The sequence below is a fragment of the Hyposmocoma kahamanoa genome, unplaced genomic scaffold (assembly GCF_003589595.1).
Source record: "Hyposmocoma kahamanoa isolate Upper Pololo Valley unplaced genomic scaffold, ASM358959v1 80, whole genome shotgun sequence".
Classification (NCBI taxonomy): Eukaryota; Metazoa; Arthropoda; class Insecta; order Lepidoptera; family Cosmopterigidae; genus Hyposmocoma; species Hyposmocoma kahamanoa.
The window spans coordinates 1,756,743-1,768,277 of NW_020654051.1; the positions used below are offsets into that span (position 1 = coordinate 1,756,743).

Below are 11,535 nucleotides of genomic sequence, written 5' to 3' on the forward strand. Positions count from 1 at the left end.
TACCGGAGTTATCGCGTAATATACATACAAAAAAAAGAACATACAGACGAATTGTGAACCTCCTTTTTTGAAGTCGGTTAAAAAGAGGTTTACTCTAAATTGAAGTTCTTGAATAAATCACAGTAGAGCTCTTTGTGAAACAGTCCGTTCGGGAAGTGCTGCCACCTTACTTATTTCCGCAGCTAAGCACCTAATGCTTACATTACTGGGTTCCGGTTTCGAAGGGTGTTGGTGAAATTACAGGCACATGGAACTTGTCAACTTATAACTAAAATTGTCGTTTAATAGAAATCTCTTTATTTCAATTGCGTTAATCCAGAAGCGGCTGATGAATGACGATGAGGTAGCACAAATTGAACGTTGGTTTATAAATTCAAATGACAACATTAAAGTGATCAATTAACAAAATTATCATCTGGGCAATTCACGTATGGCAAATTAACTATAAAGTTATCAATATGACCATTAATTAAAGAATCAGAGACCGATAAACACTGTTATAACGCCGATAATAAACTGAAAACAAAAATGTGAACATATGAAATGTTATAATTATTAATACAAAGATTGAACACTCAGAAAAAATTCCTTCGATCTGGTCGGATTCGAAATAATAAAAATATGAAATGTTGTTTATTTATATTATTTATTTTTGCAAGTTTTACAGTTATTAAAAAGGCATATAAAGTAAAGAATATCAAAAAGCCAATTACAAATCTTCTAATTTGAATATCAAAATTACAAACAATAATTATTGCTTATCTTACTAACATTTTTTATGCTTTAAGAAGAAGTATAATAATACTACACTAGTACAGATACCCAATCTCATACAAAGAAATGTACTCGTAACTCCACTTATTCGGACGCGAATTTTGTTTTTTAACGTTGATCAGTAGATGGTACCAAGTAAACCCTCGATGCGATTGTAATAATACACGAAACGGCCACCAGATGGCAGCTGTTACATTATTGTCAAGGTTAATGCTCTTGGTCAGGCGTTGATTATACTATATTTTGTTTATTAGAATAAAATCGCAAAGAACCTGAGTCGGTTACTTAATATTTTGATGAGTCCTGGTTGTTGATAATATTGTAATGTCATCGAATTTCCATGGTATACCAAATTTCAAGTCGACGGGACAAGTACGAGTAGATGACAAAAATCCGTGATAGTAGTCATGGAGGTAGTCTCGATCTCTGATGTTTGAAAGCAAAACAAAAAATATGTTGTAAATGTTGAATGCGTACAAATGTTATTTACAAAGAGCAACCCCTAGAGTTTCTTGCTCATTCTTCTCAGGGGAATCTGCCTTACGAATGAGCGGTAGAGTTTAACCAGTGTGACGATTTCAAGTGAAATAATGCTTACCTATGAAATAAAGATTGTTCTGATTTTGATTGTTTTGAAACAAAATGCTCTTGACTGCCATATATACACTGACTGCAAATAAAACTGATGATATCTTTACATCTCAGTAGTGTTCAGGTTTATGCGATTGTTACACATAGGAAATGAAACTAGTTTTCGGATCTGAATCGCATGTTTGTTTTTTTAAACGAACGAATGTTTCGGACCCTTTTTCAGGTTCCATAGTCATGGCTGACTTAGGTTGCTAACGAATTGTCACAGATTATCCGAGAACTGGACTGCATGAAGTAGACAACGGCTTCACGCATTAACACAGTTTAAATCACAGACCACATAAGTGGTTTAAACTGATTTCATGCAGCCGAGATTGACTGCATACAGTTTACGCGTGAAGTAATTATCGACTTCATGCAGTCGTGGTCTCGGCTATATGAAGTTGACTATATGAACTCGGCTATATGAACTGCAAATATACAGTCAATCTGTTAGCCGTAGTCGATGACAAACAAATATAGCTAAGAATTATTCCAATTAAATTAGCTTTCAAATAAAAAAACGCTTTAAGTTCAGTCGTTAAGCACAGTGTGTTTTTTACCCCTAAAAAAAGAGTACCTAAAACTCCCACGAGTCTCACTACAATAGTTTTGGAGAAAACGTTTTTTGAAGTCTACACAAAATTTATGGTTAAACTACATTAGATGAACCTGTCGAGCTATACCCAAATATCATAGCTTCAGAATCCCGGTGACGTCCCGATAACTTGAAAAAATATTTTTTCGGCATTTGTGCGGAGTTAGTACTTGACTTTTCTTGTGGAATTAGTCTTTATGTGCAGCAATCTAACGAATTACTTGGCTGCAACGATTTGGTCACTAGAATTTTATTTTCAAAAAATACCAAATACGGGACATAAACTTTGGTCGAGGTTGTCTCCTTCTTCTCTCTTCGTCTCTGTTAACAGAGACATGTCCGATTTTAGGGGTAAAAAAAACACTGTGAGGTGGACACACAGGTATACAGGCAAATGCTTCAAACTTATACCTCCCCTCTTTTTGCGTCGAAATTGTTGTTTTCAGAATTTTATTAAAATTATTTAAAAATTGTAGCATACATGGTTACAAAATCTTAATATCTGGTACCTATAAACAATAATAATATCATTAAGACTATTTCTAGAATGTTGATAAAAATTGTTCTTTTTCGCTGGAGATGATGAGACGATGTACTTTTACAACTACAGTCCTAAATTTTATTCATAAATCATCACCATAAATATGGTTACCCCCACAATTTTCGTCAAATTTCTGGCAATTTCTGATTAGGCTATCACAACAGGAACATTTTACAACTGGTGTGGTACATCTGAGAGTTAACTAGTGGCTATTTTTTATTTCTCTTCGGGCTCTCTTACGCTAGACAGCAACTCTTATACCCTCTTCTCTAATCGAACAAAACTGCCTCCCTTTGGTTTAATGTTGACTTCAGAAGGTTCCAACACGATTGGAATAAGGGTCTTCTCAGACTTGACAACCTTGTAATTGGAGATTAGATCGAAGAGAAGGACTTTCAACTCCAGGATGGCAAATCTTGAACCTGTTTAAAACAATAACAAATCATTACCTGAAATCTTTGAAATACATCATCAAACCTAAGTAACTTAAAAATTAAATTAAATTTGTTTTCAATTGATATTCAATTATTTATTGTGAAATTACTCCACTAGTCTGTTATAATTATTACTTAATACAGGGCTGGTAGCTGTAAAGTTACCTAAGTGGGTGACGAAATACTTTCATAGATTTCTCATAGATGGCAAAGTGACAAAGATCCGAAACAAAGATTCGGTTACACAACAGTTGACTAAGCGTAGCTACTTGTGATCTTTTAAGCAATATTTTATTTTCCTTCTTATTTAACTGCTTCCGTGACCGAACGGTTACCATGCTGGACTGCCATGCAGAGGTCCCGGGTTTGATACTCGGGTCGGGAGAAATATGTGTATGGTCGACATTCATTTATCTCGTGAGTTTGGGTGTAATTTGTACTTGTCTACGTGTATGTCCTTGGCACCCGCGATACAGGGTTTCCCTATTGAAGAGGTATGAGTGTGTGCGTTATTATTATTACTAAGATCTAGGCTGGCATGGGTGTGTGCGTTATTATTATTACTAAGATCTAGGCTATTATCGTTGGAGTAATCATCTGATTTCCTGATACAACAAGACATTATTTCTTTCCCTTATCTGACTAAATAACTTCGTCTCGATCTTCCTCTACATCTCTTTTCTTCGATCTTCCCTTTTATGGTGCTCCTAAGAAAATTTGCTGTGACGCCCGAATAGACGTCTAAACATTTTACGCTTTCGGTTCTCTATTGTCTTTAATAAGCTTCTCTTTTCCTGCACTATTCTTAACACTTCATTGGTTTTTTTTCTGTCCAACTGATTCCCTTCATTCTTCACAAGCACCAAATCACAAATGTACTTTCATCAGTAGTTTTCTGTCCCTTTGAAAGCCTTTTTAGCAAAACTATTTCCAAACGATATTTTGAAGCAATCATTTTCAGAAAACGAATTAATACTTACCAATACAGTTCCTAGGTCCCATACCAAAAGGCATAAAGGTAAAAGGCTTGATGTTGTGTTTGTTTTCATCAGAGAATCTATCGGGATCGAACTTCTCCGGCTCAGGCCAGTACTTCTCGTCCATGTGAATGGAGTTCACCATGTTGTAAACTATGTCTCCTGGTTTTAACTGTAACAGAAAACTTAAGGTTTTTAATACACAAATACCATCATGCTTACTTTGTCATATGCTATATCTATATTGCAAAAACGAGCGATTCGTTCTGTGTACCGTCTAGGCTCTCGGGTATCTCTCAGAGAAAAGTTTAAGGAGACTGGTATCATGACTGTGGCATCACAGTACATTTACTCAAATATTTTATATGCCCGTAAAAATTTACATAATTTCAATAAGAAAGAAGATATCCATAATATTAACCTTAGAGCTAAGTCCAAACTCATGGTACCACGATTTCGTTTAACCAAGGTAAACAACTCTTTTATGGGGAACTGTATACGTTTTTACAATAAGATTCCGGAGCATATATTAAGTTTATCATTTCCTAAGTTTAAAAAGTACATTAAAAATATTTTGATCGAAAAATCATATTACAAAATTGAAGACTACGTGTTAGATAAAGATGTATGGAAAGACGACATGGCTCCAGAATCCACACAAATTTGATTCAAAGTGTATTCCATAGCATTTAAGTTTTTTTGAAAAGAGCAATCCCTAGAGTTTCTTGCTCGTTCTTCTCAGGGAGGTCAGCGTAGTGAACGAGCAGTAGCTTAAATGTGACGTTTTCAAGTGTAAATTTATTTTACCTATGGAATAAATAATCTTTGACTTTGACTTTGACTTTGAGTATACGCTTCATCCTAGCTTTAGCAACTGTAGTAGAGCACGAAGATTGAGACGTTAAATTGCGTTTTGTATGGTTTATTTAGCTAGTTTATTTAATACTTACTTTAAATGTCTTGCCTCCTTCCCTAGGTGGAGGCAGTTCATAGGCTTTCGTACAAGTTCTGTCCATGATCATTGCAGCTGACCATTTCCGCATTGTTTCTGTAATTACCAATACACAGTTGAAGACAAAACTTCTCAACAACAAAAAAAAACAAAATTTTGGCAAACAAACCAAATAAACTTCTTACAAATTTTATTTAATAATTATTATTAGAAGACAATAAATTTTACCATTTAAAACGCAGTCCAAATATTTCAAATCACCAATGTTGTCGTAGGACAAAGCATTGTTTTTCTCTTTGAACTCTTTGACTTCCTGGTACAATTTCTCCTGAATATGTGGGTTTATTGACAATTCGTGTATAGCCATTACTAGCGTGCTACCGGAGCTTTCAAAACCAGCCGCAAAAAATATGAAAACTTGACCTGTTAATTCATCAAAGGTCCATTCTGTTAACAAAAATTGGGAATATTAGAAAAGCTTTGTCCTATAAACCATACTTTTATTTATAAGGAACGTAACATGCAGTTAAAAACATGTTCTATAACTGAAATATCTTTGGTTATTTTAAAACTGAAAACATCAACTTACTTCTATTTACGCTCTGTGGTTTCAGACCTTCATCTACCGTAGCAAATCCAACATTGTCTTTTTCATTTTCATTGGACTTGTGTTTCAGGTTACCTGTAATGTGATTTATTAAAACGTGACTAAAAGGTATCGGTTTTTCCGTAAAATATATAAAATTGTTAAATGAAGCAATGCCGACATAAACATAAAAGAAATATTGACCCTTCAACGTGATTACGCTGCTGTTGCCGCTGCTAACTAACTCATTGATCCACAACCACAACCCAGGCGGTTATCAACGAAGGGGAAAAAGAAACGGGAATTCATGTTTGGAGCTGTGTCGTCAGTACCACCAAGACGACCAGGACGTCAACGAGAATGGTTTCAAAAAGGTGAAACAGAAAAAGAAATACACTATCTATTACCTCACTGGCACCACCCCGACTGGCCCTAATCATCTATTGCGTCCATCGGCACGACGACATTGTTATACGTATCACGACTTCATTACTCCACAAAGCCTGCGGGTATTGTGGAGTATAAACGGATGAAAGCTAATGCTATCCTGAGAGTCGAGCAGTTGGGGTCCCGCTACAATATGAATTTTAATTCATTTGTGGTGAGAGTACTAATTCAACATCTGTCGACCTTCATGAAGGAGGAGTTTCGGCTGAAGGGTGTCATGTACCAGTATTCCCGAGGACGGTTACCAGATACCCAAGTTATATGTAGTTTTTGTTTCATTTAATGACCTTCCATTGTTCACGAAATCAAGTACAAACAAACCTTTTGTAGCTTCCATCAGCAGTTGGATCATGTCAGGACGTTCAACATTGTTTTTTTCTCTGTAGTCGATTGTAGTTGAGACCAGATTTCTGAAAAAGTTGGTCGTACTCTCTGGAAATAGCGGGATCCCCAGTTTCTGCAAAAAAACGCGATTATAAATCTTTACTATATGCAAGTACGTTCCTTTCCTAGGTACCGATATTTCCTTGGCATGCTGGTATTTTGTTCTTGAAACAAATTGTCTTTGGATATTGTTGTGTATTGTTTTGGTGAAGAGATACTTTGAAAAGAGGTTGTTCACCTTGTTAGGAGTGCAAAAAGTAGTCTTAATAGTTTGTATTTCCAAGTGCAGTCCATTTGTTATTTAAGACTTGAATTTGAATTTGTTGGTTTGAATTTGCTAGTGCATTCTTAACCCGTATTAACTATACCTTATAAAGGTTCGGCCACACTGTGGCAATAAAGAACGCAATCCTCTGCAAACCAGTAAATTTGAAAATGCCCTCGCCGAGCTTGAAGAACTCATTGTCTTTGTCTTTGACGGAGTTGACGACAATGCCGAAACCAGCCGATGCGATGACGTCGTTGGTGTACCGACGGATGAGGTCGTTAATATCTACGTCTTCGTTGCCTTTGACATTTTCTGCAAGAGTTGAAAAGTGAATTATATGAATTGAATTTGTGAAAATTGCAGATCTTTTTTAATGGCCACAAACCTCCTCCTTAAGGTATTACTATGAATTTTCCTCAAAAATAACATCATTAATAATAAAAATGCAGGAAGATATTCTTTATCATATTTCTTTCGACATAATCCCGCAGTAAAGCAAACCAAGTCTTTAGCATTTAACTTGCAAAAAGATATGGCATTATATCACGGAACACTGAATTTAGTAAAGAACTTCTTCGCGTTTATATTCTCATGTGAACAGACTTTGGCAAACTTTTAATTGCGTTAATAAATACAAACAATTTATGTAAATGGTTGGCGGAATGATAATTTACTATAATATGGTGAATTTCAAACTTTTCTGGGTTGTTCAGTTTTTGAGTTAGATCTTTACTTTACTGCGTCACGAGAGGTTAAAAATGTGCAATTTTACCATTGACTTACAATAATATGGACGTCGGGTTCGCGCTAAAAAGTGTCCGAACTTGTAAGGCGTTAAAATCGTATACAGAGCGTCAAACTCCGCTTTAGTCTTCATTTGTTCGACTGACAGCGCGATACTGCGATGACATTACAATTTAAATTCAACGTTTTAGCTTTTTCATATTCCTTTACATGTCACTATGTTTAAATAGGTTGACTTGGGACATTTTTTTCGTGGTTTTTGTATTAGACCCGTCGTCCATATAATTGTAAGTCAATGAATTTTACTGTGCATTTAATGCATATTACCCCGTTTGGGAAACGACCCGGCGCCAATGACGTGAAAATAATTACGCCGACGGTGACGTTGGGTCATCGTGACCCGAATTTCATTGATAATTTTTTGTAAAATTAAAGTAGTTGTCTAAATTTTAACAAATACGTATTAAGTAAGGGTCGTCAAGACATATACTGAAATAAAAATAATAACAATAAATTGTATAAATAAATATTTAATTAGCGTTCTCAATAACACGTGCAAAATCAACATTGAAAACATAATTTTGATATTTCTTTTATTTTTAGTAAAATATTCTGAATAATAATAGCAATTAATAGTCTTATATACTAAAAGAAAGGTCACTCAAACTTATTATTAGAAATTAGTCTTCTACGTCCTCAATCAGAGACGTGCAACTGCTGCAACTATTGCAGTACCTTCCCGTATGATCCGGGTATATAGATAGTACCTATATATAAATCTAGCATGCATTACATGTATGAGATGTTTTTTTATCCTTTTTGAACGGACATACTTGACATCCCTCGCGTGTGCCAGAGGTTGGTATGTATTGCGTAAATTTGCATCGTCCTTTGAATACCACCAACATTTCATCAATAGTGCAGTTTTCGCCCGCAGGATACATTTTTGGCATTGTTCAACAAATGCTTTGGAAAGTTCACGTATTGGTGCCAAATGATTAAATTGATGTCTGTCAGCACGCAACAAGCAGCAGGAATAAGGTTAATTAATTATAAACAGTAAATAAACCAATAATGTCAGTCACAAAAATACCACGCCAGCGATGACGCTGGGTCACATTGACCCGTTTTGACTTAATGCACGTATTACTTGGCTGTGCAGATGGCTTCACATTTAGTACACCAGCGAGTCGGGTAGAGGAGGGTTGTATCTCCAGCTACTCAAACGTTGAAATCGTGCAATTGGCGTAAAACAAAAATATGCCCGTTGTAAATCGCCTCGGGTCAATATGACCCAACGTCATTGGCGCCGGGTTAAGATAAATTCTTTAATAATGTCATATTTCAGAGTAATCGGACATAAAAGCGATTCATGGTCCTTACTTTATAAAGGCTTAAAGAAGGTACCGAGCTTTTGGCGCTAATTGATTTTAGGTATTCTTTGCTCTTCCTGTATGTGTGTGTCTGGCATACGTTTTTAAAGTCGTATTTAAGCCCAAGCGACACAACCTCCACATCCGACGGCCAAAGCAGGACTAAAGCAGACAAGGGAAGCGTATTCTCAAAACAAAATACACATTTTTAAAATGTACGAAGTATACGTTAGGAAAGATGTAGTTTTTTTTATTATTCAAATACTGATGACCTTCCGTGAAGTATTTACGCCGTACAAAGTGTGTACTGTAGTCTAGGCTCTACTCTATGAGTAGAATCACTGGCTGAATTTATAGTTTTGTAATTAGAATGAAGAAAAGAATAGAACATCTTGATATAACGAAATATAACTCAACGCCGAAGACATGTAAAAAAGTGCAATAAAGTATATTTTGAAGATTATTCCAGTTTAAATTCATAAAAGTACCTCTCGCTACGCAACCCAAGCTACTCCCCAGTTACAGTACTTTGTTTTTTTTAGAAATAACTTCAGATTTTTCTTTCTATTGAGGTAGAAGTAAGCGTGTTTCTATAGAGTATGATTTATAGAGTGAAACCTTAAATACCTTATGCATGCATTTCATGTATAAAGCTTTAGTAATGACGATACAGCAAGGGATCAAACGAATGCAATTATTTCATAATTACGGATCGCTGCCCCGGCGCAGCCGCCTGGTAAACTTTCACTTCACAAAAAAAATTGCGACGATTATCGCCGCCAGCGACAGATGATAAACATCAATGTCTATACTTAACTGATGTTTTCCGTTTAGTTATCCGTGACCATGGGGCATGTAATCGTTCCAAATTATCGGGATAGTATAGTATAGTAATAGTAATGCCGTTGTAAAGAACTTGAAACTTGTAATATAATTTAAATTGTGTTGATTTTGATCATTTGTAATCGGTGCTATTAAGTGTCGACTTGCAATCGATGCGATCACGACACGACCGTCATCGTATGAGGTTAGTTTCACGATAGTCGTTGGACTTGACTTTGGTTGATACCGCATAACAATGAAATTGTTCAATCAATCACATTACCTAAACTTGAAAACTAAACCAAACAGGTTCGATTCCCGGGCCGGGAGAAATAGTTGTATGGCCTACAATTATTTCTCTCGTGAGTTTGGGTGTAATTTGTGGTCGTCTATGTGTGTGCCCATGGCACCCGAGACACAGGGTTTCCCTAGTGCGGGGCTATGTTGAGTGTGTGCGTTGTTTATTTATTTATTTACATTGGAAAAAGCATAATTATAGTAAAATCGAGGATATACACGGATTCATAAAAATTTTCACTATACATGAAACACAAACTTCGAAATTTTACAAGCAAACTGTATTCAATAGGTACTTTGTATATACCAATGATCTTTTTTATATCAACTGAACTAGATAGAATACGTGTAGTATACGATATACATTTTTCAAATAGCTTTAATATCGTTTAAAAAAAAATCTGAACTAGAGCCAGTGTCCGTTTCATTCGACCCGCGCTATAAGAAGAACCGATTGAGGTAGTAACGATTCTGGGGATTTTGATAATAAACGTTTCAAAAATGAAATTGTATTTATAAACACAAAAATCATTAATAAGAAAAACTCGTGTTATGTAGTAGCTTTCCTGCATACTAGTCTAGTAGTAGTAGGATCCTTGTGAAAGAGTTCGTCCAGGGAAGTACTGCCACCTTACCTATTTCTGCCGCCAAGCAGTAATGTCAGCATTACTGTGTTCCGGTTTTGAATGAGACTTGTCAATTTATGTCTCAGCGTCACGGGCGCAGTGCCAGTGCCCCTCAAATCTTTGCGATTTAAGGCTTTGAGTGGCACAGCAACTGTTATGGACAGGCGTGTCGCTTACCATCAGTTGAATTTCAAAGTTTCATTACACGGAGTATGCTTTGGCGAAGTGTACGGCTTACCTTTCAAATACGTGATGATGTTCTGGCTGATCTCGGTCATAAAAGGCATCATGTGGCGCATCTTGGAGCCAGTGAACGCCGGGCTGAGAGTCGTTCGCATGTCTCGCCATTTTTCACCTGAAACAATCAGTTGTTTATCATTTTAAAATTTGAACCAATTTGCCATCCTTAGAAGTGGAATATTTCCTTCAAATTTAAATGCGAGTCATACCAAAATCGGTTCACAAATACGTAGACATATAATAATAATATAATAAATAATAAGTCGTAATATAACATCTTCAATAACATCCCTCTGCTGGGTAACAGTCTCCCTTAAGGACGCCTTCAAATTGAAGAGGCATATTGTAGGCAGGCAGGGTGGAGGTGGCTAGTGCAGTGAGGGTTTCATCGCTGCACTAGGTTCCTTCGCGTTTGGATACCACTTTCCACTTAACATCAGGTGGAGTGGAGTAATTTGCCTGTCATGTATAAAAAATAAAAAAAATAAAAAATATTAGATGCTTATAGAAGCTCTGCAGTGGTTAATTTTTTTAGTTCACAAAATACCCTATTTGCACGAGTTGAATACCTTAAACGTTTTCCACGTTTTATTTCATCAGTAAGGGGTAATGTAAGTAAATGTTCACAACGTCGATATGGTGCATAGAAAATGTAGGTACGCTGAATGCCATTCCGCCATTACAGACACTAGATAACCAAACGTTGTTTTAATGAGACGTCACAGAGTTAAACATAACACAGACACGAAGACATGTCTATATTATAATATTAGGGGTTAAAGTATGAAATTGCCATTTTATTGCAATAGGTTCTTTGAATTTTCATAGAATCTTCATGGTTT

At 36.0% G+C, this 11,535-nt stretch overlaps 2 protein-coding genes across 2 annotated transcripts in view; both read right to left on the reverse strand.

The window, feature by feature from the left end:
• Nucleotides 1–11,535, reverse strand: part of LOC113233751 (cytochrome P450 9e2-like) — a 100,594-nt gene that overhangs the window by 23,877 nt on the left and 65,182 nt on the right. The gene's annotated exons all lie outside the window — the stretch shown is intronic.
• LOC113233752 (probable cytochrome P450 9f2) lies at nt 1,312–10,815 on the reverse strand. Its single transcript, XM_026468942.1, has 8 exons — nt 10,692–10,815; nt 6,692–6,903; nt 6,261–6,396; nt 5,496–5,588; nt 5,135–5,353; nt 4,905–5,002; nt 3,958–4,126; nt 1,312–2,965 (listed from the first exon to the last, which is right to left on the reverse strand). The coding sequence occupies exons 1-8, from the start codon at nt 10,789–10,791 to the stop codon at nt 2,799–2,801; spliced, it is 1,194 nt and encodes a 397-aa protein (XP_026324727.1). The 5' UTR covers nt 10,792–10,815; the 3' UTR covers nt 1,312–2,798.

Bases quoted from the DNA above. Each gene is read 5' to 3' on its own strand.
- LOC113233752 (XM_026468942.1), bottom strand. From the start codon at position 10,791: ATGCGAACGACTCTCAGCCCGGCGTTCACTGGCTCCAAGATGCGCCAC. The intron at 6,397-6,691 runs GTATAGTTAATA...GTTTTTTTGCAG, and splicing joins TGTGGCCGAACCTTTATAAG to AAACTGGGGATCCCGCTATT. The intron at 5,003-5,134 runs GTAAAATTTATT...TGGTAATTACAG, and splicing joins TTTGGACTGCGTTTTAAATG to AAACAATGCGGAAATGGTCA.